The sequence below is a fragment of the Notamacropus eugenii genome, chromosome 4 (assembly GCF_028372415.1).
Source record: "Notamacropus eugenii isolate mMacEug1 chromosome 4, mMacEug1.pri_v2, whole genome shotgun sequence".
NCBI lineage: Eukaryota > Metazoa > Chordata > Mammalia > Diprotodontia > Macropodidae > Notamacropus > Notamacropus eugenii.
Window position 1 is genome coordinate 84,217,479 of NC_092875.1, and position 27,219 is coordinate 84,244,697.

The window sequence follows — 27,219 nt, forward strand, 5'->3', positions numbered from 1 at the left end:
AAGGAAAGAGAAAGAAAGACAGAAAAAGTAGCTCAGACTGAGAGGGGGAATAGTTCCCCTCTCATACTGAATGCATCCCATTGCTATGTGTTCCAACTTAATGCTGCTTTTAATATTCTTTTTGTATAATGGGTGGGGTATACTGGTTGTAAACAAGCTATGCCCTGCCTTGGCTCTACTCTAGTCTGGGAGTCCAAAGGAGAGAAACTAAACAAAAATAGTCCCTTCCCATAGCATTCAACTGAAGCTACTAAGACTTAATAAATTCCTTACATGAAATCAATGATCACTATGCTAATTTACAACCCTCTTGACCATGACAAGGAATTTGGGGAGCTGTAACGTGTACTCACCGAAAATTCAGGTGAGTCTTCTGTTGAGTTTGCATATCCTCTGCAACTTTTGTGAGAGACTCATTCATCTCCTAAAAGAACCTGGGTGTCTGTTGCATATCTTCTGTATTACAGCTTTTCATTTTTTTCTTTGGCAAGGCAGTTGGAATTAAGTGACTTGCCCAGAGTCACTCAGATATTAAGTTTCAAATGTCTGAGGCCAGATTTGAACCAAGGCACTCCTGACTCAAGGGCCAATGCTCTATTCACTGCACCACCTAACTACCCCTGCCTGTTCATCTTTTGCTGGACCTGTGCATTCTCTGCAATAACCTGGACATCCTTAATGAACCTGTGCAAACTCTGTAAGTGCTTTGTCTCCTTTTCCTCTTCTACATAACCTGTGCATTCTTTAGAGAGAGATATGGATTCAGTACAAGCACAGAGTGGAGCACAGCCCAGTACGTGGAGTGCAGACCAGTGTGGAGTAGCAAGGACAGGACCCAGAACAGGATTCAGGGCGCCATTGGCAGCAGTTCCCAGATTCCTCAACCCACAAATACCACAGACAGTTTCAAAGGTCAGTGGGAAGGCTCCTTCACCCAGGAGAAAGGAACTTATTCTGGACCTTGGGCAGCCAGAACTGCAGTGGCAGCTGCCATTTTAGGAGCCCTCCACCTAGAGCTCTGGGGAGAATTGAAGGGTTCATGGAATCTCAATCCCGAGTGGCAACCCTAGGAGACCTCTGTCTAAAGCTCCTGGGAGAATTGAGCCACTGATCTGATTCTGAGCCCTGAGCTCCACTCAGGTGTGAGGAGGAGCACTAGTGGTGGAGCTGGAGGCAGTTGTAGTGAGGGAATTCAGCTGCAGATTCTGGGAAGAAAAGTTTTGGGTTGCTCCCAGATCACTTTGCAGGTGAGGAGAGGAGTAAACACCTCTCCCTTAATTGTGCCACCTTGGAGGAACTGAGAACTTACTGATCCCCAGAATATACTCTTCTCTCGACAAAGGTCTCAAAAGTCAAGTAAGTGGCTGGGAAAATGCTCAAAAAATGGATAAAAAATAAGACTATAGAAGGTTACTTTCTGGGTGAAGATGTGTTTTCTTCCATCCTTTCAATATGAAGAAGAACAAAGCATAACATGAGAGAAAGTCAAGGTTTCTGCATCCAAAACCTCCAAAATAAATGTGCAATAGTCTTAGGGCATGGAAGAGATCAAAAAGGATTTTGAAAATCAAGTAAGAGAGGTGGAGGAAAAATTGGGAAGAGAAACGGGAGAGATACAAGAAAATCATGAAAAGTGAGTCAAGAGCTTGATAAAGGAGACCCAAAAAATGCTGAAGAAAATAACACCTTTAAAAATAGGCTAACTCAATTGGCAAAAAAGGTCCAAAAAGCCAATGAGTAGGAGAATGCTTTAAAAATCAGAATTAGCTAAATGGAAAAAGGACGTTCAAAAGCTCACTGAAGAAAATAGTTCTTTAAAAATTAGAATGAAATAGATGGAAGCTAATGACTCTATGAGAAATCAAGAAATTACAAAACAAAACCAAAAGAATGAAAAAATGGAAGATAATGTAAAATATCTCATTGGACAAACATCTGACCTGGAAAGTAAATCCAGGAGACAAAATCTAAAAATTATAGGACTACATGAAAACCGTGACCAAGAAAAGAGCTTAGACATCATCTTTCATGAAATTATCAATTAAAACTTCCCTGATATTCTAGAACCAGAGGGCAAAATAAATACTGAAAGAATCCACAGATGATCTACTGAAAGAGATTCGGAAAGAGGAACTCCTAGAAATATTGTAGCCAAATTCCAGAGTTCTCATGTCAAGGAGAAAATATTGTAAGCAGCCAGAAAGAGAAGATTGAGTATTGTGGAAATATAATCAGGATAACACAGCATCTGGCAATTTCTACATTAAGGGATCTAGGGGCTTGTAACACGATATTGCAGAAGTCAAAAAAAAAAAAACTGTGATTAAAACCAAGAGTCACCTACACAGTAAAACTGAATATTATACTTCAGAGAAAAAAAATGATCATTCAATGCAATAGAAAATTTGACGTTCAAACACAAGAATCAAGACAAGCATGAAAAGGTATACAGCAAAGAGAAAACGTAAAGGCCTTTCTAAAGGTGAATTGTTTACATTCATGCATGGAAAGATAATATTTGTAACTCTTGAAATTCATCTCAGTATTTGAGTAGTTGGAGGGATTATACACACACATACACACACACGCACACACATATATAAACAGAGAACACAGGGTGAATAAGAAGGGATGATACCTTAAAAAATAAAATAAAATTGAGGGATGAGAGAGGAATAAATAAGGTGGAAAAAGGGAGAAATAGAATGGGGTAAATTATCACTCATCACGGAGGCAAGAAAAAGCTTCTTCAGTGGAAGACAAAAGGGAGAATGTGAGAGGGAAAAAGGGAAGCTTAGTCTCTTCACATTTGGCTTGAGGGAATGACATGTTCACTCAGTTTGGTATGAAAGTATATCTTGCAGTACAGAAGGGTAGGGAAGAAGGGGACAAGTGGGGTGAGGGTGATGATAGAAAGGAGGGCAAATGGGAAAAGGGAGTAATCAGAAGTAAGCATTCTTGGGGAGGGACAAGGTAAAAAGGGAGAATGGAATAAATGGAAGGTAGGATAGGATAGAGGGAAATATAGCTAGTCTTCACAACATGACTATTATGGAAGTCTTTTACAAAACTACACATATAACATGCTTTATTGAATTGCTTACCTTCTCGGTAGGGATGGATGGGGAGGGAGGAAGGGAGAGAAGTTGGAATTCAGAGTATTAAGAATGAATCTTGAGAACTGTTTTTGCATACAACTGGGAAATAAGAAATACAGGTAATGGGGTATAGAAATCTATCTTGCTCTTCAAGAAAAGAGAGAAGAAAGGGATAAGAGAAGGGAAGGGTGTGATAGAACAGAGGGCATATAGAGGGAAGAGATAATCAGAATGCAAGGAATTATGGGATGGGATAGGGAAGAGACAGGGAGAAAATCTGGAACTCAAAATTTTGTGGAAATGAATGTTGAAACTAAAATAAAAAAAACATTAAAAAGTATGAGTACATTCTCAGCAAAGCCTGTGTACCCTGTTTAAGAGTCCTCAATATTCTCCATCAAGGGCCTGAGCATCTTTTACAAGACCTGTGCATTCTCTGCAATAATCTGGACATCCTTCATGAATCTGTGCAACCTGTGTAAGTGCTTTGTTTCCTTTGCCTCTTCTGCAGAGCCTGTGCATTCTTTAGAGAGAGATATGCATTTGCTGAAAGTACAAGCACATTCTCAGCAAAGTATGTGCACTCTCTTTAAGGGTCCTCAATATTTTCCATCCAGGGCCTGAGAATATTTTGCAGAGTCTCCCTATTCTCTGTACATCCTCTTTAAGGACCACTACATACATTGTAAAGATACTATGACTCACCAGGGCTCTACCTCACTCTTAAGAAGCATTCTGTGCAGAAATTGTACATCCTCTGTGCACTTCTGTGTGTCCTTGGTCAGGAGCTGTGCATTCTCTTTGTAGATCCACAACTTCTCTACTTGGCTTGTGTAGTCACTGTAAGAATCTGCACATGTTTAAATGCTTTTACACACTTTGCTGAGGTCTGTGAATCCTCCCTAAGAACCTCTGTAGACTTGCCAGGACCTTATTATTCTCAGAGTTTAGGATAGGCGATGTGTCAGTGTGTGACTTGGAAAGGGAGCACAATGATATGACCTCAGAGACACCTGGAACAAAAACATGCCAACAGTTGGAGGGGATGGGGACTGTGGTGGGGACCCATGGGACTTATAATCATGCAGATATACCTTGATGTCACAATATCCCTGAAACCTTGTTCAGCTTGGACTCAGTCTCTCTGAGCCTAGAGCAGCTAAGTTAGAATAGAGGGAACAGTGTTGCAGATGAGAAATGGGGGCCTTGAGGAAGGCCCCCAGTAAGGCAGAGTCCTTGCAAAGCTGAGGAGACCAATATCAGACTTTACACTGACCAATTCATTGGATGCTTCCCAGCTCTTTCCCTCTCCCAAAGTCCTTTTGGACAAGCTACTTCCAGTTCCAGTTACTTGAGATAAAAACCCTTTAAGTAGTTGAAATTTTATCATAGGTAAAAGGAATTAGATTTGGTTCTCTTGGTTCTAGAAGGCAGAAGTGGTTAGAAGGATCAAAAGTGCAGATTTTGACTTATGTAAAGTAAAATGCCTAAACCATCAAAAATGACTGAAATTGAATAGATTACCCTGTGGGATAGTGACATTTTTGTCCCCAGTGGACTTCAAGTGAAAGCTAGAGGGCCAGTCATTGGTGAGGTTATAAAGAAGATTCTTGCTTAGTTACAAGTACATTAACTCCATCTCTAACACATTACTCACAACTGTCCCCTCCTCTCTATTGCGAGACACTAGCACAGGACCACTCAGCATGGTGCGCTCACATTAGAAAGGATGACGTTCTCTGTGAGCAAAGCAGAATTGAGACAGCACAAAGTAAACAGGGTGAGCAAATTTGAAGTAGCCATCCCAAAAATTCATGTGGACTCTCTTTGCCCAACCTATGGTAGAACATTCTGAACTCATATTGATCTGATCAGCCACAGTCGGATGCACTGAAGCTTCACTTGATCATGGTGATGTCATTTTGGTCCTCTTCAAAAAAAGGACAACAACCATAAACATCACAGACGGTTAGGTTTCTTAAAAGTCAACCCAGTTGATAAATATTTTAAAAACTTTGTTTTACTTTGGCTGAAAGAAGGATTGAGTCAAAATCATTCAGCAGGACTCAGCATATCCATATTTTGGGGCCCTGAGCAATCAACCCTCAATATTATGATCCCCTGATCTCATCATATGGTTCTCTGACCTTATCATAGCCATTTGTGGTCACAATACAAAGAGACAGTTCATGGTAGGTCATTGGAGGGCTTTGAGAGCACACCAGGACACAACAAACAGATTTTTTTGAGCTAAGAATGACTTTTACAGGGGGAGAGGAGGAAAGGGAGCAGAGCCAAGACACAGAGTAGAAGGAGACACTACTTAGAGCTCTTCCCCCAAACTCAGCCAAATACCTGTAAAAATGACTCTAAACAAATTCTGAAGCATCAGAATGTACAGAATGACAGTGTGTAGCAAATCTCCAGCTCAAGACAGCCTGGAAGGTCAATATGAAGCATCTATCATGGCATACTGGGAGCAGAGTATAGTCCAACATGGGCCATGCCAGCACAGATGGGACCCGAGCAGGCCTCAAGAAAACTGAATTTCTGGCACCTGTGCCAGTTTCCAGACTTTACAACTCCAAAACACTGAGGACAAATTGGAAAGTCAGTGGGGAAAAAATCTTCCAGACTTGTGTGACAGAGCAGAGTGGTCTGGCCCCAGACCCAGGGATACAGAGGCAGTAGAGGAGTCCACAGAAGCCAAAGCAGAAACAGGGGCAGCTTTACCAGCTGTTTCTAGAGGCTCACAGATTGTGGGCATATCCAACAGCTGACAGTACATCCCTCACCCCCACTGGAAGAACTAACTCGATAAAGAGTTCAAGAGTCAGGTAAATGGATGGGGAAATGAGAAAAAACCATAAAAAGAATCATACTATAGAATCTTACTTTGATGACAAGGAAGATCAAAATATACAAACAGAAGAAGACAACAAAATCAAAGATCTTACATCCAAAGCCTCCAAGAAAAATATGAGTTGGTCTCAGGCCATAGAAGAGCTCACAAAGGATTTTGAAAACCAAATAAACGAAGTAGACCAAAAATTAGGAAGAAAAATGAGAGTGATGCTAGAAAATCCTGAAAAATTAGTCAACTGCCTGCTAAAGGGAACACAAAAAAAATTCTGAAGAATGTAGCACTTTAAAAAATAGTTTAAACCAAATGGCAAAAGAGATCCAAAAAGCCAATGAGCAGAAGAATGCCACAAAAACTAGAATTGGTCAGATAGAAAGGGATGTCCAAAAACTCACTGAAGAAAATAATTTCTTAAAGATTAGAATGGATCAAATAGAAGTTAATGACATTATGAAAAATCAAGAAATTACAAAACAAAAACAAAAGAATGAAAAAATAGCAGACAATGTGAAATATCTTATTGGAAGAACAACTGACCTGGAAAATAGATTCAGGAGAGACAATTTAAAAATTATGGGAGTACCTGAAAGCCACAACCAAAAGAATCTAGACATCTTTCAAAAAATTATCAAGGAAAACTGTCCTGATATTCTATAACTAGAGGGCAAAATAGAAATGGAAAGAATCCACGATCACCTCCTGAAAGAGATCCCAAAAGGAAAACTCCTAGGGATATTGTAGACAAATTCCAGAGCTCCAAGGTCAAGGAGAAAATATTGCAAACAGCCAGAAAGAAGCAATTGGACTATTGTGGAAACGTAATCAGGATAACACAAGTTCTAGCAGCTTCTACATTAATGGACCACAGGGATTGGAATATGATATTCTCAAGGGCAAAGGAGCTAGAACTAAAACCAAAAATCTCCCAGTAAAACTGAGTATAATACTTTAGAGGAAAAAACATCATCATTCAATGAAATAGAGGAATCTCAAACATTCTCGATGAAAAGACCAGAGCTGAACAGAAATTTTGACTTTCAAACACAAGAGTCAAGAGAAGTATGAAAAGGTAAACAGGAAAGAGAAATCATAAGGGACTTACTAAAGTTGAATTCTTTACATTCCCACATGGAAAGATAATATCTGTTACTCTTGAAATTTTTCCCAGTATTAGAGTACTTGGAGGGATTATATACATATACACAAAAGGAACAGGGTCAGTTAAACATGAAGGAGTGATATCTAAAAAATGTAATTAAGGGGTGAGAGACAAATATGTTGGGAGGAGGAGAAAGGGAGAAACAGAATGGGGTGAATTATCTTTCATGAAAGAGACAAGAAAACCTTTTTTCAATGGAGAAGAAGAGAGGGGAGGTGAGAGGAAAAGAGTGACCCTTACTGTCATCACATTTGGCTTAAGGAGGGAATGACATGCACTCTCAATTTGGTATGAAAATCCATCTTACCCTACAGGAAAGTAGAGGGGAAGAGGATAAGCAGAGGATGGGGAGAGAATAGAAGGGAGGGCAAATGGGAGGAGAGGATAATTAGAAGTAAATACTTTTGAGGACGGAGAGAGTCAAAAGAGAATAGAATAAATGGGGTGCAGTATAGGATGGAGAGACATATAGTCTTTCACAACAGCACTGTTATGGAAATATTTTGCAAGACTACACAAATATTAACTATATCGAATTACTTGTCTTCTCAGGGGGGAGAGGGGGAGGAAGGGGGGAAACTTGAAATTAGAAGCTTTTCTTTTTCATAATATGTTTATTTATTGGTTCCTACACAGATGTCTCACAATTGTAGTACCAACAGTGAAATTAAGATGTATAGAAGATCCAAAAGCTGTGATTCTTGGAATTCTCTCTCACTTTCCTTGCAGAAGTGGAAGAGAGCTAAATAGGACCAAGGGCCATTTTGAATTTTTCTTTTTTATTTAATGAGTTTCTAGACAAAGATCACTAAGCAGTCAGTCTACAGTAGGTAATGAGATTCTTTGTACAAGGCTGATCTTCAGGGCCTGTAATTAAAATTTTTCTTTTTTTAATTTTATTAATATTATTTATTTTTAGTGTTCTACAATCAACACCATATTACCCAGATTTCTTTTTCCCCTCCCTTCACCTTCCATCCCTGAGAGGGCAAGCAATTCCGTATAGGCTCTATACATACATTCCCATCGGATACACCTTCACCATGGTCATGTTGTGTAGAAGAACAAAAATGAATGGGAGAAATCATACAATAAACCAAAACATAATACAAAAGAAAATGATCTGTCACATTCTGTGATTGAATTCCATAGTTTCTCTCTGAATGTACAAGCCATTTTGCCTCAAAAGACCATTGGAGATTTTTTTTTAACTCCTTGCATTGTAACGAAGTTCCAAGTCTACCAGAAAAAACTCTTGCACACTGTGGTTGTTGCTGTGCACAAAGTTCTCTTGGATATACTCCTTTCACTCAGTATCAGATCATATAAATCTTTCCAGGCTTCTCTGAAGTCTTCCTGTTCATCATTTCTTATAGCAAAATAGTAATCCATTACATTCATATACCATAATTTATTCAGTCATTCCCCAATTGATGGGCATTCCCTTGATTTCCAGTTTTTGGCCACCACAAAGAGTACTGCTATAAATGTTTTTGTACATGTGGGACCTCCTCCCATTTTTATGATCTCTTGGGGATACAGTCCTAGAAGCAGTATTGCTGGATCAAAGGGCATGCATTTTTTTGTAGCCCTTTGGACATAGTTCCAGATTGCTTTCCAGATTCATTGGATCAGCTCACAGCTCCACCAACTATAAATTAGTGTTCCAACTCTTCCACATTCTCTCCAACATTCATTGTCTTCCTGCTCTGTCATATTAGTCAATCTGATAGGTGTGACATGGTATCTCAGAGTTATTTTGATTTGCATCTCTCTAATCAATAGTGATTTAGAGCATTTTTTCATATGACATAGACACCTTTAATTTCTTCCTCTGAAAACTGCCTGTTCATATAATTTGACCATTTATCAATTAGGGAATGTCTTGTATTCTTGTACATTTGAATCAGTTCTCTATATATTTTAGAAATGAGGCCTTTATCACAGACACTAGCTGCAAAAATTCTTTCCCAGTTTTCTGCTTCCCTCCTAAACTTGGTTGTATTGGGTTTGGTAGTGCAAAAACTTTTCAGTTTAAAGTAATTAAAATTATCCATCTTGCACTTCATAATGCTTTCTATCTCTTCTTTAGTCAAAAATTCTTTCCTTCTCCATAAATTTGATAAATACACTATTCTTTGCTCCACCAATTTGTCCATAGTATCAATCTTTATACCTCGATCGTGTACACATTTGGACTTTATTCTTGTGTATGGTGTCAGTCATTGGTCTATGCCTAGTTTCCACTATACTGTTATCCAGTATTCCCAGCAATTTTTGTCAAACAGTAAATTGTTATCCCAGAAGTTGGTGTCCTTGAGTTAATCAAATCTTAGATTGCTATATTCATTGCCTACTGTGTCTTGAGTAACTAGCATATTCCACTTGTCTATCCTTCTGTTCCTTAGCCAGTACTAAGTGGTTTTGATAATTGCTGCTTCATAATACAATTTGAGATCTGGTAGAGCTAGGCCACCTTCCCTAGCATTTCTTTTCATTAGTTCCTTTGATACTCTGGACCTTTTGTTCTTCCAGATGAATTTTTGTATTATTTTTTCCAGCTCTAGAAAATAATTATCTGATAGTCTGATTGGTATGGCACTAAATAAATTAATTAATTTAGGTAGAATTGTCATTTTTATTATATTGACTCAGCCTACCTATGAGCAATGTTCCTCTTTCTTAGATCTGACTTTATATGTGCCAAAAGTGTCTTGTAATTGTGTTCATATAGTCCCTGGATTTGTTTTGGCAGGTAGGCTCTCAAATATTTTATAGTGTCTATCCCAGCTTTAAATGGGATATCTCTTTCTATCTCTTTCTCTTGGGCTTTCTTACTAATATATAGAAATGCAGGAGATTTGTGCTAGTTTATTTTGTAACCTGCAGCTTTGCCAAAGTTGTTTATTATTTCAAGTAGTTTTTTACTTGAATCTGTGGGATTCTCTAAGTATATCATCATATCATCAGCAAAGAGTATTAACTTAGTTTCCTCTTTGCCTATTCTAATTCCTTCAATTTCTTTATCTTGTCTAATTGCTACAGCTAACATTTCTAGTACCATATTGAATAATAGTGGTGATAATGGATATCATTGTTTCACCCCAATCTTATTAGAAATGCATCTAGCTTATCTCCATTGCATATAATGCTTGCTGAAGGTGTTAGGTAGATACTGCTTATTATTTTATGGAAAATTCCCTTTATTCCTATGTTCTCCTGTTTTTTTTAATAGGAATGGGTGTTGTATTTTGTCCAAAGCATTTTCTGCACCAATTAAGATAATCATGTGGTTTCTGTTAGTTTTGTTGTTGATATGATCAATAATGCTAATGGTTTTCCTAATATTGAATGAGTCTTGCATTCCTGGTATAAATCCAGCTTGATCATAATATACTATTCTCATAATAAGTTGCTGTATTCTTTTTGCTTAAATCTTATTTAAAATTTTTGCATCTATATTCGTTAGAGAAATTGGTCTATAATTTTCTTTCTCTGTTTTGGCTCTGCCTGGTTTAGGTATTAAAACAATATTTGCATCATAAAAATAATTTGGGAGGACTCCTTCCCCAATTTTCCCAAATCATCGATACAGTATTGGAATTAACTATTCCTTAAATATTTCATAGAATTCACTTGTAAATCCATCCAGCCCTGGAGATTTTTCCTAGGGAGTCCATTGATGGCTTGTTCAATTTCTTTTTCTGAGATGAGGCTGTTTAAGTATTCAACTTCCTCTTCTGTTAATCTGGGCAATTTATATCTTTTCAAATACTCATCCATCTCATTTAGATTGTCAAATTTATGGGCATAAAGTTGTGCAAAGTAATTTCTAATTATGGTTTTAATTTCCTCCTCATTGGAGGTGAGTTCACGCTTTTCATTTTTTGATATTGGTAATTTAGTTTTCTTTCTTTTTTTTTAATCAAATTGACCAAAGGTTTATCAATTTTATTAGTTTTTTCATAAAAGCAACTATGAGTTTTATTTATTAGTTCAATAGTTTTCTTAATTTCAATTTTATTAGTGTCTCCTCCGGTTTTCAGTATTTTTAATTTGGTATTTGCATGGGGACTTTCAATTTATTCTTTATCAAGATTTTTCAGCTGCATGCCCACTTTATTGATATCCTCTTTTTATATTTTATTCATGTAGTCATTCAAAGATATAAAGCTTCCCCTAAGAACTACTTTTGCAGTAGCCCATAAGATTTGGTAGGTTGTATCATTATTGTCATTCTCTTGAACGATGTTGATTGTTTCTATGATTTGTTGTTTAACTGACTCCTTCTTTAGAATTAGATTATTTAGTTTCCAATTCGTTTTTGGTTTATCTTTCCATGACCTTTTATTACATATAAATTTTATTGCATTATGATCTGAGAAGGATGCATTGACTATCTCTGCCTTTCTGCACTGGACTGTGAGGCTTTTGTGCCATAGTACATGGTCAGTTTTAGTATATGTGCCATGTACTGCTGAGAAAAAGGTATATTCCTTTCCATCCCCATTAACTTTTTTTCCAGAGGTCTATGTTATCTACCTTATCCAGAGTTTTATTTACCTCCTTAACTTTTTTCTTGTTTATTTTAAGGTTAGATTTGTGAAGTTCAGAGAGGGGGAGGTTGAGGTCCCCCACTAGTATATTTTTGCCATCTGTTTCTTCCTGTAATTCACTTAACCTCTCCTCTGAGAATTTTTATGCTACACCACTTGGAGCAAACATGTTTAGTAATGCTATCTCTTCATTGTCTATGGTGTCTTTTAGCAGGATATATTTTCCTTCCTTGTCCTTTTCATTAGATCTATTTCTGCTTTTTGCTTTGTCTGAGATTAGGATTGCTACCCCTGCTTTTCATACATCCGCTGAGGCACTATATATTCTGCTCCAACTTTTAACCTTTACCCTGTGTGTATCCCCCCATTGCAGTAGAATATATTGTGTCTCAGGTAATATAAGAAACTCAAAGTTTTTTTTTTTTAATTTAACTTTTAACATTTATTTTCACACAATTTTGGGTTACAAATTTTCTCCCCTTTTCTCCCCTCCCCCCCCAAACCCGAGCTTTCTAATTGCCCCTGTGACCTATCTGCTCTCTCCTCTATCCTCCCTCCCTGCCCTTGTCTTCGTCTTCTCTTTTGTCCTGTAGGGCCAGATAGCTTTCTTGACCCCTTAACCTGTATTTCTTGTTACCCAGTGGTAAGAACATTACATTTGGTCCTAACACTTTGAGTTCCAACTTCTTTAGCTCCCTCCCTCTCCACCTCTTCCCCTTGGAAGACAGGCAATTCAATATAGGTCTTATCTGTTTAGTTTTGCAAATGATTTCCATACTAGTTGTGTTGTATAGGACTAACTATATTTCCCTCCATCCTATCCTGTCCCCCTTTACTTCTATTTTCTTATGGTCCTTTCCCTCCCCATGAGTGTCGACCTCATATTGCATTCTCCTCCCCATGCCCTCCCCTCCATCCTCCCCCCCACCCTGCTTGTGCCCCTGTCCCCCACTCTCCTGTATTATGAGATAGGTTTTCCTATCAAAATGAGTGTGCATTATATTCTTTCCTTTAGTGGAATGTGATGAGAGTAGACCTCATGTTTTTCTCTTGCCTCCCCTCTTTATCCCACCACTAATAAGTCTTTTGCTTGCCTCTTTTATGAGAGATAATTTGCCCCATATAACTTCTCCCTTTCTCCTCCCAATATTTCTCTCTCACTGCTTGATTTCATTTTTTTTTTTTTAAGGTATGATCCCATCCTCTTCAATTCACTCTGTGCACTCTGTCTCTATGTATGTGTGCGTGTGTGCATGTGTGTGTGTGTGTGTACTCCCACCCAGTACCCAGATACTGAAATGTTTCAAGAGTTACAAATATTGTCTTCCCATGTAGGAATGTAAACAGTTCAACTTTAGTAAGTCCCTTATGACTTCTCTTTGCTGTTCACCTTTGCATGGTTCTCTTCATTCTTGTGTTAGAAAGTCAAATTTTCTTTCCAGCTCTGGTCTTTTCATCAGAAAAATTTGAAAGTCCTCTATTTCATTGAAAGACCATTTTTTCTCCTGAAGTATTATACTCAGTTTTGCTGGGTAGGTGATTCTTGGCTTCAGTCCTAGTTCCTTTGACTTCTGGAATATCCTATTCCATTCCCTTCTATCCCTCAATGTGGAGGGTGCCAGATCTTGTATTATCCTGATTGTATTTCCACAATACTTGAATTGTTTCTTTCTAGCTGCTTGCAATATTTTCTCTTTCACCTGGGAATTCTGGAATTTGGCCACAATGCTCCTAGGAGTTTCTCTTTTTGGATCTCTTTCATGCAGTGTTCTGTGGATTGCTTGAATATTTATTTTGCCTGCTGGTTCTAGAATCTCAGGGCAGTTTTCCTTGATAATTTCATGGAAGATGATGTCTAGGCTCTTCTTTTGATCATGGTTTTCAGGTAGTCCCAGAATTTTTACATTGTCTCTCCTGATTCTATTTTCCAGGTCAGTTGTTTTTCCAATAAGATATTTCACATTATCTTCCATTTTTCGAATCTGCGCGGTATGTTCTGAGATATCTGTCTTTCTCATAAAGTCCTTAGCGTCCATCTGTACCATTCCAGATTTGAAAGATCTATTTTCTTCAGTGAGCTTTTGAATCTCCTTTTCCATTTGGTTAATTCTGCTTTTGAAAGCATTCTTCTCCTCATTGGCCCCTTGCACCTCCCTTGCCAGCTGAGTTAGGCTAGTTCTCCAGGTGCCAATTTCTTCAAGATTTTTTTGGTTCTCCTTTAGCAGGGAGCTGATCTGCTTTTCATGCTTCTCCCTCATTCCTCTCATTTCCCTTCCCAGTCTTTCCTCCACCTCTCTAACTTGATTTTCAAAATTCCTCTTGAGCTCTTCCATGGCCCGAGCCCATTGGGTGGGCTGGGACACAGAATCCTCGATTTCTGTGTCTTTGCCTGATGGCAAGCATTGTTCCTCCCCATCAGAAAGGATGGGAGGAAGTGACTTTTCTCCGATAAAGTACCCTTCAATAGTTTTATTTCTTTTCCCTTTTCTTGGCATTTTCTCCAACCAGTGGCCTGACCTCTGAATGTTCTCCTCACACCCACCTCGCCTCCTGGTCCTCCCAGCCAGCGTTTGGGGACTGAGATTCAAATGCTGCTTCCCGCCTTAGGGTTTTTGGCGGGGGCAGGGCTGCTATTCAGTGTTAAATTAAGTTCATGTGCTGAGGTCAGGGGCAGGGCTGCCTCTCTGGCTTGGTTCTCTCAGGGGGTTTATGCACAGACCTTCCACAATGGATCCAGGCTCCCGCCCATTTGGGGAGCCCCTGTCTGCAGCCGCCTCTCAGCTTCTATCTCCTGGGGGGGCCCGAGCCATGGGGGCACCCCACTCCCCTCTCAACCCTCCAAAGAGACTCTCTCACCTACCCCCCTCAGTCACCTGTTGGTGGGGGGGCTAGTGCCGCCACTTGAGATTCCGTCTCTGGAGCCTTCTCAGATCTGTGCCTCTCGGAGCCGCGGCCGCCACCGCCGCCGCATGTCCGGGCTGGGCTCCGCATCTGCAGCGCGACGGACCTTTTGCGAGAGGTTTGCAGGTCCCTCTGTGGGTGGGGGGACCAGCATAGCCGTTGGAGATCCCGGCCCAGTAGCCCTCTCGGATCTTTTCCTCATGGTGTCGTGGCCGCGGCAGGGCTGCACTCTGTGCTGCGGCAGGGCTGCACTCTGCTCCCCATCCCAGCGCCCAGTCCATGGCGCGAAGGACCCCCTGCGAGAGGTTTGCAGGTCTCTCTGGAGCAGAAATCTCCCTCGCTCCAATATTCCGCGGTCTCTGGGTGTAGAATTCGCCCTGGCTTGGTCCCCTCTAGCCATTCTGTGGTTTGTGGGTTCGGAGCTATGTGTATGTGCGTCTTTCTACTTCGCCATCTTGGCTCCGCCCCAGAAACTCAAAGTTTTAAAAACAAATATTAAAAAAAATTTTACATCAAACTGGTAATTAAGATATACCTGCAATTAGGTATAGAAATCTATCTTGCCCTAATAGAAAATAGAGGGGAAAGGGATTAAAGAACAGAAGAGTGTGATAGAAGGAAGGGCAGATTGTGTCAAGTGGTAATGGGAATGCATAGTGTCAGTATGGGAGGAGGGGAGAGATGGGGAGAAAATTTATAACTCAAAATCTCCTGGAAGTGAATGTTGAAAACTAAAAATTAGTTAATTTCTAAAAAGAAAAGATTTAAAAATTACTTTTACATTTTAAAATATAGTGCAGGAAATGATCCAACATACCAGAGTAGAAGCAACAACCCAGCTAACTCTTCCGTATTCCCCTCCAAATAATCTTCAAATGACGTGTGTCATTGAATATTTGAGTGGTACTGGAGTACATATGTAACAACATCAGTGGTGGGCCTTAGAGGTAATTGTGACTGTGTCAACAGAAACTTAGGAAATCTCAGTCCAGAGATGATAAGAGTATTGAATAACTGGTCAGAAAGAGATTACAGAGGACACTAAGATGACATTGGGTATAGGATTAGGTTCAATATTGTCTGCATGCATATCTGTGTTGCAGTTCTAAGGTAGAGAAGAGCTGTTGCTGCCAGTCACAAGGGAGTAGAAGCCTTGGGCACAGTTCCAGGTAAGAGTGGAATATAGTGTTTGTGGCTACAGAGGAGGAGGAACCTTGTCTGAGAAAAGATCAGACCACAGATCAGGAGGACTATGACAACCTCCTCCCAGATTAACACCACTTTGGAAGTATCAAAAACCTCCAGCCCTCCAGAACCAGCTCTGAAAACAGCAGCACAGAAAAAAACTGAAGTTTTGAATAGTGCCTCTCCACCCCAAAAGGAACAGAGCTCACAGTTAATAGCATAAAGTCCAAAGTCAAATAATAGCCAAAAAAAAAAAAAAAATGAGCAAACAACCAAGGAACTTGACCATAAAAAACTGCTATGGTGGCAGAGGAAATAAAGACACAAATGTAGAACACAACAAGTGAAATCAACTCTAAGAAAAGCCTCAAAGAAAAATGCAAATAAGACAAAAGCTCCACAAGAATCCCATGAAGAACTAAATAAAGAGATAAGAGAGGGAAAAGAAAAACTGGGAAAAGAAATGAGAGTGATGCAAGAAAATTATGAAAAGAGAACTGTTAGCTTGATAAAAGAGACACCAAAAATACTGCAGAAAATAATATCTCAAATAATAGAATTGGCCAAATGATAGAAGAGGCATAAAAATTCACTGAAGAAAAGAACTTCTTAAAAGCAGAATTAGCCAAATTGAAAAGAGGTATAAAATCTCACTGAAGAAAATAATTGTTAAAAATAATAGAAATGGGCAAGTGGACACTAAAGTCTTGCATTGCTCCCATTTCTCTTCCCAATTTTTCTTCCACCTCTCTTACTTGATTTTCAAAATCCTTTTTGAACTCTTTCATGATCTGAGACCATTGTATATTTTTGGAGGGTTTGGATGCAGAAGCCTTGACTTTTATGTCTTCCTCTGATGTTGTGTCTTGTTCTTCCTCATCTGAAAGGATGGAAGAATATACCTGTTCATCAAGAAAGTTACCTTATATAGCATTATTATGCTTTCCTTTTGGGGGCATTTTCCTAACCTGTTATTTGACTTTGTCAGGTGGAAAGTATACTTTAAGGACCTTTAAGTTCTCATTTCCTCCAAAGTGGCACAATCAAGGGAGAGGAATTTACTCCAGTCCTGGCCTGCACTCAGGTCTGGAAGCAACTGCAAGCTTTTCTGCCCAGGATCTGAGTAGAACTCCCTCTCCAGAGCCTCCACCAACTTCACCACACCAGTGCTCTTCCTCACTCCAGGACTGCCACTCAGGGCTGACAGCCAGATCAGTCACTCAATTCCCCCAAGGTCTTTAGGCCAAGGGCTCCAGAAATGGATGCTGCTTCAGGAATGACTTCCTGCCATGGTGCTGGGGCTGTGGCTGGACCCTGTTCCTTTCTCACCAGGTGAAAGAGCTTTTTCATTGACCTTTGAAGCTGTCTTTGGCATTTGTGGGTTGAGAAATCTGGGAACTACAGTTGCTACCCATGATTCTGCACCTTGAAGTATGCTCCATTCCTGTCCATGCCAGTGCAACCAAGGCTTGACTGTACTCCACTCTGAGCCTGTTGCAATAGACCTTTCCTGTCAGCTTTCCAGTCTGCCTTGGGCTGGAAATCTGTCTCACTCCTTCATTTTGTGGCTTCTGCTGCTCTAGAATTTGCTTATAGTCACTTTTAGAGGTGTTTTATGGACTATGGTGGGAGAGCTACAGCAGGTCCATCCTACTACTCCTCCATCTTGGCTCTGCCTCCGATACTAATGTCTCCATGAGACATCAAGAACAATTAAAACAAAGTAAAAACGAATGAAACAAAATGGAAGAAAATTTGAAGTATCTCATTGAAAAAAAAAACTATCCTGGAAATCAGATTTAGGAGAGACAATTTAAGAATTATTGGACTACCTGTAAGGCATGATCAAAGAGACATCCTAGACATAATTTCTGAAGAAATTATAAAGGAAAGCTGCCCTAATATTTTAGATTCAGATGGTAAAATAGAAATTGAAAAAATCCACCTCCTGAAAGGAGTCCCAAAATGAAAACTCCCAGGAATATTATAGTCAAATTTTAGTGTTCCCAGGTCAAGGAGACAATATTGCAGTCAGAAAGAAACCATTCAAATATCATGGAACCAAAGTCAAGATTACACAAGTTTCAGCAGTTTCCTTGTTAAAGGAGTGTAGAGATTGAATATGGAACTTCTGAAGACAAAGGAACTAGGGTTACAATCAAGAATAACCTGCCCAAGAAAATTGAATATAATCCTTTAAGAGAAAAGATAGATATTTCATGAAATAGAGTGGTTTCAACCATTCCTGATGAAAACACCAGAACTGAATAGAAAATCTGACATTCAAACACATGACTCAAGAAAAGCATAAAAAGGGAAATATGAAAACAGAAATAACAAAGATATAATAAGTTTAAATGGTTTATATTCCTCTGTGGGAAGATTTTACATGTAAATCTTAAGAACTTTATCATTATTAGGGCATTCTATACATACAAAGGGGATAGAAGTGAGTTGATTATGTTGGGATGATGTAAAAAAAGTGAAAAGATGAAAGATGCAATGGAAGAAGAGGAAAAGGAGAGGAATGTGCAGCCTAACTGCCGTGGGCTGCCAGGTCCTTCTTACCTAACTCAGGTCTTTGGTGGCCAACTGGATAAACAAACGAGAGAAGAGACCTCCAAAGTCAAACAGAAGTGTAGGCTTTATTCTGGATATCAGCTACATGTCAGCATGCAGGACGAGTTCTCCCCATGGAGCCCCCTTCTCCTTCTGGAGGAGAGAGGAACCCAACCCTCAGGCCTTCCTGTCCCCATTTAAGCTCTCCCAGCTGCTTAGTTCGCTCATGGACACCGTGCATGCTCTCAGCCCCTAGCCAATTAACCACAAGTGTGCTCAGACCACGGACCAATCTCAAGGGTGGGATGCTCTCCCCAGCAAGTTTCCACTGAGAAGAGGTGGGAAAAACAAGATAGCTCGTGTTTCACTCCTCAATTCCCAGCTGTTCCCTGGGGGGCCTCGTGAGAGCTCTGCGGTTTAGAAGCCCTCACCTTTATCTGACCTGAGACTGTTCACGTGAAAACTGAGCTTACAACCCAAAAGAGGAATAATGGGAAAATTGTGTCACATAAGAGACATGCAAAGAAGAGTTTTTACAGTGGAGGGGAAAATGAGGGGAAGTGTGGGCAACACGAATCTCAATTTATTGAAATTGGTTCAAGTTGGGAAGAATATGTATGCAAACTTAGCTGAGTATAGAAATCTATCTGATTCAACAAGGAAGTATGAGGGGAAGGGCATAAGAGAAAGGAGTGGTGATAAAAGAGAGGATACATTAAGGCAGGCCATAGTCAGAAGCAAAATGGACTTTTGAGGATGGACAGGATAGAAAAAGAGAAGGATAAATAGAAGAAAATAGGACGGAGAAACACACACAGTTGGGAATCATAACAATATGAGGGGGATGAACTCACCCATAAAATGGGAGTGGATAGAAGAATGGATTAGAAACCAGAATTCAGCATGTTCTTTACAAGAAACGTACTTGAAACAGAGAGACGCACATGGAGTACAAAAAAAAGAGCCTAGAACAGAATTGTTTTTCATATGAGGTAAAAAATGGTAAGAGTAGCAATGATGTTCTCAGACAAAGCAAAAGCAAAACTTGGTCTTATTAAAAAAGGGAATATGAGAAACTGCATTTTTCTGAAAGGGACCAGAGACAATGAAATAATATAAAAATTACTGTGATTTTCTCTGTTAAAGACATCATTTCTTGACTACATAGGGAATTGAGTTAAATTTTTAAAAAATACAAACCATTCCTCAATTGATAAATAGTTAAAGGATATGAATGCGTAGCTTTTAGAAGAAAAAATCAAAACATATATTATCATATGAAAAAATGCTCCAAATCACAATCCATTAGAGAAATGTACATTAAAACATCTCTGAGGTAACACTTCATACCTATCAGATTGGCTAATATGACAGAAAAGGAAGATGACAAATGCTGGAGGGGATGAGGATAAATAGGGACACCAACAAACTATTTGTAGAGTTGTGAACTAGTCTAACAATTGTAGAGGATAATTTGGAACTATGTCCAAAACCATGTGTATCCTTTGACCCAACTATATGACTATTAGATCTGTGTCCCAAAGAAGCCAAAGAAAAATGAAAAAAATCCATCTGTACAAAGATAATTTTAGCAGTTCTTTTTGTGGTGGCAAAGAATTGAAAATTGAGGGGATGTCCATCAGTTGGGGAATGGGTGAAGAAATTTTGGTATATGATTGTGACAGAATACTACTGAATGCTATAAGAAATGACTGGCAGGACTAATTTGGAAAAACCGAGAAATAATTACATGGACTGATGCAAAGTGAAGTTAGCAGATTCAGGATAACTTTGTACACAGTAACAACAATATTGTAATTATGATCAGCTGTGAAATACTTAGCTGCTTTGATCAATATAGTGATGCAAGATAGTTCCAAAGGACCCATAATGAAAAATGTTATTCACCTGCAAAGAGAGACCTGTTGAATTCTGCAAATCAAAGCATACTTCTTAAACTTTCTCTTTTTTCTTTTTTTTAATATGGCTAATACATAAATATGTTTTGTGTGATTTCACAACTACAATTTTCATCATGATACTTATCTTCTTAATGTGAGGAGAATAGATAGGAGAGAGAGAAAAAAAATTGGAATTCAAGATCTGAAAAAAAGAATGTTAAAAAATAAAATGAATGAACCACAAAAAAAGGTATCAAGAAGTTTTATTGAGAAGAAAACATAAGTCCTGGATGAGAATTATCTCACATGTGAACTCCTGATGATCAGGAATTCATCAAACTGGAGTTGGAAAACCCTTCCTAAATGCCCCATGAGCATCTGCAGAGTCTTTACAGGAAAATCAGGGTCCTGTCAGTAGTTCCTCAAAATATTTCCAAACATCTTGGGAGAATTAGTTGGCATATATCTTCCCAACTTCCCAGGGAGATACATCAATGCAAATATTCAACAAACCCCTCCTCCTGAGATATTGGTCAGCCTTAATTTGGACACGTGCCCACCAAGACAAGATCTGGAGGAGATGTGTAGCTTAGCCATCTCTGGGCAATCATAGTTGGTTCCTGGGGTTCTCCACTCTTTCCTGATTATCGTTCAGGCTATGACTAGATCCTCTAATGGATTCCAGGATGCTTTCTCTTTCGAGACTTTACCTGTATTACCTGGCTTAGCCCAGGGATAGATCAATCAATCTCACACAATGAAATTGGTAAGGACCAAGGGTAACAAGGTAACAAGGGTAATGCAGCCACCCCAGAAGTCAAGTGGGGGACTGATCTCAGGCTTTGCAAAATTGAAGCCCTTCTCAAATGTCTAGCCTGCCTGGATCCTTGCTGTGAAGTTGATCCAGGATGTATAACTTGAAGTCCCTTGCACTTATCTGAAGACCTGTCCTGGGACTTCATGACCTTGATGAGTTCTCATGGTCTTAACTCCAGGGCCTCTCTCACCTCACTTCCTGTTACCCTCATGTTCCTCAACCCTTCTTAAGGACCACTATCTGGAGACAAGGGTTTAGGTTCCTTCCTGTTTCACAGTGAGTGAGTGGGGAAATTTTGGCCCTGGAACAGAAGTGACTGTGTTGACGTGTAAGTTTCCATGTTTTCAGGGATTGTGTACATGGGTGGGGAAAGCTTGACAGGGGGAATCTCACTCTACTGAATCCCTAGAGAACTATAGGATATGAGGGGAACTTTGGGTTGGGTTGATGGTTCCAGTGAACCTATGTCCTGAGTAGTGGCAATGAGTTTCTGCAACTAACAGTACTTTCAGATAGACACTCTCTCTTGCCCATTCCAGGACCACCAATTCTGTTGATCTCCCCATACCTCTGAACTCCTATCTTCCCTAGCCTTGGGAATCTTCTGACACTCAAAACCTCTGATAATTTGGGAAGCCTCTGGACCTAGGGAAAACTCCTATGATCCCAGGACTAACCTTGGCCCCTGTGATTCCCTGGATCCCGACCAACAACCTTGGCCTTTCCTGCTGCCCTGGGTTCTTCATCCCCCACATTCCATCCTCTCTCAGTCTGGGGTGGAGGTAGGGAGAAAGGTTAAGGTTGGAATGTGAGGGAGTTTAGGGGAATCAAAGCTCTGTTTCCTAGGAGCAGGAATAGATGGACTGCCCCTATTTACTCTACCCCATCTCTGCTTCATTCAGTGGAAAAGACAGTGCTGACAGAGTCAGGGGGAGGCCCCCACCAAGCTGGAAGGACCCTGAATCTTAAATGCCAAACCTCTGGTTTCCAGTTCAAGACAAGCAAACTTGGCTGGTACCTTTGGATCCCTGGCCATACTCCACTGTGTTTGACCAGTTTCGATAGTAGTTCGACAGATGCCACTGAAGACCGTATTACCACCTCCAGGAACAACACTGGCAGCCAGATTTTCCTACAGATTAAAGCCCTGGGGCTCAGAGATTCTGGACAATACCACTGTGCAAGGAGGGTGGGCAATGGAGATGACAGAGACAAGTTGGTCTTTGGTCGTGGTACAGAAGTGACTGTGGAGCCTGGTGAGTGCTTCTACTATCCCAGTCTTAAGAAAATCACAAGGGTTCAGGTCACATAGTCAGTGTCATGACTAGACTAGAAACACAGCTCCCTATCTCCCAGTCCCCTTTCTCCACCACAGTGTACTCTGTGACCATGTACAACAAACATTCCTATTCTGAGTTGAAATCCCTGGGAATGGATTTCAGTAGATCAATTAAGTTCTTTGGGGTCACATCATAAGAAGACCTATGGACTTGGAACACTGACCAATGGAATCCTGAGGCTTGTTAATACCAGTGACAACCAGTTGTTGGAGGATTTGGTAAAGAAGGAGATGTGGTCTGGTGAGCAGAACAGACATGTCAGTTGGAAACATGGGGACCAGGATGTGGCTGGGCCTTGGGGCAGGAAATGAGGCTGAGGTTTGTTTTTTACAGTTACATGTGTATTTGCTCCTTACCTATAGAACCAGACTGAGGCTAAGAGGGGGACAGGAAATTTGGAGGTAAAATTTGTTTTTCACAGTTAATATGTTGGTCAGATGAGTGCTTTTCCTACATCTGGAGTTAGATCCAGATAGGGGAAAGGAAACCATCATTTGATTGCAGGACCTCGAGCTCTCCTGTCACCTAGTGTGTTCTTGATGAGGGATCATGATGCTGTAGCCTGCCTGATCAAGAACTTCTACCCCAAGGAACTCAATATATCCCTGGCCTCCCCTATGGCTTTGATCACAGCCCAGACTCTCATTCTGGTTCCCATGGCTAATGGCATCTACAGTGCTGTCCAGATTGGTAGGGTTGGTGAGAATGATACAGTAACCTGCTCAGTGAAACACCTTGGAAAAGAGATACATGTATCCTATCACCCAGGTATGATAAGCCCCTGGCTGGCAAAAGTTGGAGGGGAAGCAGGTAGAGAAGAGGGATGCTTCAACTTAAGAAGGGGCATTGTGGATTCACTGAAGGACAGGGACAGGGATATAGGCTGCATCTGGAGAAGTGTATTACAGAGTGCTAAGTAAAATTTTCAGCTAGGTAAAAGGGTCTTGGTATTGGAATGTGAGCCCTAGAATACCAAAGAGTATCTTAGGAAAAGAGTTAATAATGCTGCGAATAGGAATCCTTGTCTGAGGACTAGGTCTTGGAGTGAAGGGGAGCAGCTAGGATCAGGACATGATCCTAGTCTGGGAAGATAGTTTCTGAAATCGAGGTGGGGGGTGGTATATACTGGTGAGGCCAGTCCTGGGCTCACTGAAGATCAGAGCTGTGTCTGAGGACGTGTTTCTGGTTTCAGATCATACTGGACCAGACCCTGGGATTGCTTCTGAGAAGAATCAGTCTTGTCCTGAGCAGGATCTTGTAGGTGAGTTAAAGACTCATGGTGAAAATGTAGAGCTGATGAGGTTGAAACTGAGAGTCTCATAGGAAAGAAAAATGCAACAGCAAAAAGAAGGGAAAACGGACAAAGCTTGGAAGTTACTAAGAGGCTAATTTAGCTTTGATCATGTAAAGAACAAATTTGTGAATATTAGGACTGTTGAAAGTGGAATGTGCTATTTGAGGAGGCCATGGGACCACCTCACTGAAGCACTTTCAACAAAGTCTGGATGAGACCACTTAGAGGTATGTTGTAGAGGGAATTCCTTTCAGGCACAGATTGGAGCAGTTAGCTGCTTGAGTCCTTTCTAAGTGAAGTTCCCTGAGTCTATGACCCTGTTGGTCTCCACATATCCTATTTTGATAATGGGATAGCTCAGGGTTGGTTAAAAGCAACAATCAGCCTAGGTATGGAGTGTGTGATGTTCCACAGTTTGGGTGTGTCATAATTCAGGATTCAAAGTATATAATGTTACCCAAGGCTCAGGAAATGCAATACTCCATAAACTCAGCTGATCCCCGCCTGCTGCTCCATAGCTTACTCTCCCAAAAGTTATTCCAGCGATTGCTCTAAGTATCCTTTCTCTCCTCTCCATACCTTCATCTTCCACAGTTGCAGCAGACATCCTACTTCAAACAGAGCTTGTTATCATTTCCTTTAAACTTGTTCCTTCTGTTGCTGCATCATTATTTCTGTCACTGTTGCATTCAGTCCATGCTTGAATTATTCAAGTTATTTTTAATCCTTCCACCTCTTTCAAATTTCATATCAAATCCAGTACAACCTAACAAATATTAATGAGGACTGACTTTTTGAGGGATTCAGGGGAAAGAATGAGGCATTCCTCACCCTCCAGGAGCTTGCATTCTACTGGAGGGGAGATACCACCTACAAACAGATCAGTATATACATGATTATACGAGGAGGAAAAGAGCACCAGTAAACGAGAGGATGAGACAAGGCTTCCTTCTGGAATTGATGCAAGATCTGAGTCTTGAAGGACATTAGGAATTCTAAGTATGTAGGTGAGGAGGGAATGTACTCCAAATTACGGGTGGGATGAGGGGAGATGAGAGAGAGAATTCAAGTTTGAGCAGCAGCAAATAGGCAAGATGGTTTGGAACATGGAATGTGTGAAGGGGAAATAACATGCATTAAACATGGAAAAGTCAATTATAACCAAATTGTGAAGGAGTGTGGTTCATCCTGGAGTCAATAGGGATTACTGAAGATTATTGAGCTGGGGAAATGACATGATCAGACTTGTGTTTTAGGAAGATAGTTTTGGCAACTGTATAGAGGGTAAATTGGCACAGGGGAGAGACTGGAAGCAGGAAGATCAATTAGAAGACTGTTGCCATAGTTTAGGTAAGAAATGATGGAACCCTGTACCACAGTGGTGACTATACAAATGGACAAGAAATACAGAATTGAAAAGACCTGATAATAAAGTGGATTCATGGGGTAAGGGAGGGGAAAAAATGAGGATGCTGCCAAAATTGTAAATCTGGCTGACTAGAATGATGGTGGTTCCTTAAAATAGAGAAGTTTAGAAGAAAGGTAAGCTTAGGGGGAGAGTTGATCAGTTTCATTTTGATCATACTCAGTTCGGAATACCTAGGATATACTTAGTTGGAGTCAGAAGATCTAAGTTTGAATCTCATCTATGATATCCATTAGCTAAGTTACCATGGAAACATCACTCAAACTCTCTGAGACTGTTTTCTCATTGATAAAATGACCGTAATAACTGTTGTACCTACCTCATGGTGTTTTGGTGAAAATCTCATGAGATTTTGTTTAGATTGTTTTGCAGATCTTATAAGCACTACATAAATATTAGCCAGGATTAATATTTCCACTGCTCAGAGTGGGCCCTTAGAATCCAGCCTTCTTCTCCTTGACTTTGACTGTGACTATGTCCCCCCGGCAGAAGGACCTGAGCAGGGGAACAAACTACTCCTCAGTGTTATGGGTCTGAGGTTGCTATTCATGAAGACTGTGGCCATCAATGTCATCTTTACCACCATTGCCTTTATCTTCTGAGGTAAATGTCTACCTTTGGCCTATCTTCCATCCCTTCCAGATTCTCTCAGATCATTAATCCTGGTCTCCTTCCTGTCTACTCAGATTCTCCTCTGTACTCCCAGCCACAGTTCAGTCTCACTCTTTTCCTCAGTCTCCATTCTGTCCCCTCAGATTCTTCTCTGTCCCTCAGACCCCTCCTTAGTCTCCTTCCGATACATCTTGTTCATTTCTCACAGAATCCTCTGTGATCTTTCAGAATTTCCCCATGATTTCCTCCTCACTCACTGTGCCCCATTTGTCTTTCAGCTGCTCTCTGCTCTGGTCTATTCTCTTTCATCTCAGATACCCTTTCACCCTCTTTCAGCTTCACTCAGGCTCTGCTTCACCCTGGTCTCATCTCTGCCCTTCAGTATCCCCTCTATCTCCTTGCCTCTCCTTTTTTATGAGACTTGACCTTGAGGGAAAAGCTAAGGGCCAGAGCAACAGGACTGGCATCTGACTCCCTGATTTTTTATTTCTCATTTCTGTTTCTCTAGGAAGAACTTGAGGAAGAATATCTGAGAAATTATCATTTGGATTCTGGATCTTTCTGGGGACCCCAGAATGACCTCTGGATAAACTTGACATAACTCCAAAATGAACCCAAGGACCCATAATTATCCCAGTTTATGCTTATTCCCCTTTAAACTACAGACTCTTCATTTCTGGGTCCATATTCCCCATGATACAGCTTTCCTCATCTCCTTAATCCAACAATAAAGACAAAAAAGCCTTGCCCTGCTCCAGACTTCTTTGTATCATGATGGGGTGGGGTATTCAAAGGTCAAGTATATTTGGATCTGACAGATTAGCCTACTGTGATACCGCACTCTCCCTTTCTACACCCCCCCACTGCCTTCTTTGCATTGGAGGCTGTGTTTGAGGCTGATAAGGGGATGAATTCATGCCAATGGGAACCTGACCATGGGTGCCAACAGGGTCCAGGAGTAATGCCTTGGGAGCCAATGGGTGGATGATAATGATGATGGTAATGATAACAATAACAATAGCTAGAATTTATACAGCCCCAAGTTTTGCAAAGTGTTTTACAAATATCTTTTTTTTTTCCCTCACAACAGTCCTGAGAGATAGGTGCAACTATTATCTCCATATTTTGAAACTAATTCCAAGAAACTAGTCCTGGCTCACATAGCTAGTAATTGTCTGAGTTCAGATTTGAACTCAGGTCTTCCTGATTCTAGGTTCACTACTGGGTCAGGTAGCTGTTTCTGTAAGCTGCTTGGGGTAGGGGTCTGCTAGTAGAAAGTGTGCTTCAACATCTTCCTCTGTCCAACTCACTTTTTCCCTGTTAGTGTGTTTCCTCACAGAATCACTTTCAGAGTTAAAAAGTGGTCATAGCTGAGAGGTTATTCAGTTGAACCTGTGCCTGAAAAAGAATCCCCTCTATAATCCACCCAGTAGCTGGTCATCCAGTCTCTGCTTAAGGACCTCCACTGAGACACATCTTATTAACTGGTCATCCAATTCTGGGTTTGC

General features: G+C 40.4%; 1 protein-coding gene across 1 annotated transcript; it reads left to right on the top strand.

Annotated features, from left to right (window-relative positions):
• The first annotated feature begins 316 nt into the window (after positions 1-316).
• LOC140502270 (Ig heavy chain Mem5-like) lies at positions 317-26,457 on the top strand. The gene is made up of 7 exons (XM_072606547.1): positions 317-364; positions 21,298-21,367; positions 21,942-22,295; positions 22,884-23,147; positions 23,572-23,640; positions 25,589-25,702; positions 26,220-26,457. The coding sequence occupies exons 1-6, from the start codon at positions 317-319 to the stop codon at positions 25,699-25,701; spliced, it is 918 nt and encodes a 305-aa protein (XP_072462648.1). The 3' UTR covers position 25,702; positions 26,220-26,457.
• Positions 26,458-27,219: the final 762 nt, after the last annotated feature.

What these genes read in the sequence shown, in the direction of transcription:
- LOC140502270 (XM_072606547.1), top strand. Translation starts at nt 317, where the DNA reads ATGACAAGGAATTTGGGGAGCTGTAACGTGTACTCACCGAAAATTCAG. An exon ending in AGAAGTGACTGTGGAGCCTG is followed by an intron (nt 22,296 to 22,883) that starts GTGAGTGCTTCT and finishes ATTTGATTGCAG; the next exon opens with GACCTCGAGCTCTCCTGTCA. An exon ending in TCCTGAGCAGGATCTTGTAG is followed by an intron (nt 23,641 to 25,588) that starts GTGAGTTAAAGA and finishes TCCCCCCGGCAG; the next exon opens with AAGGACCTGAGCAGGGGAAC.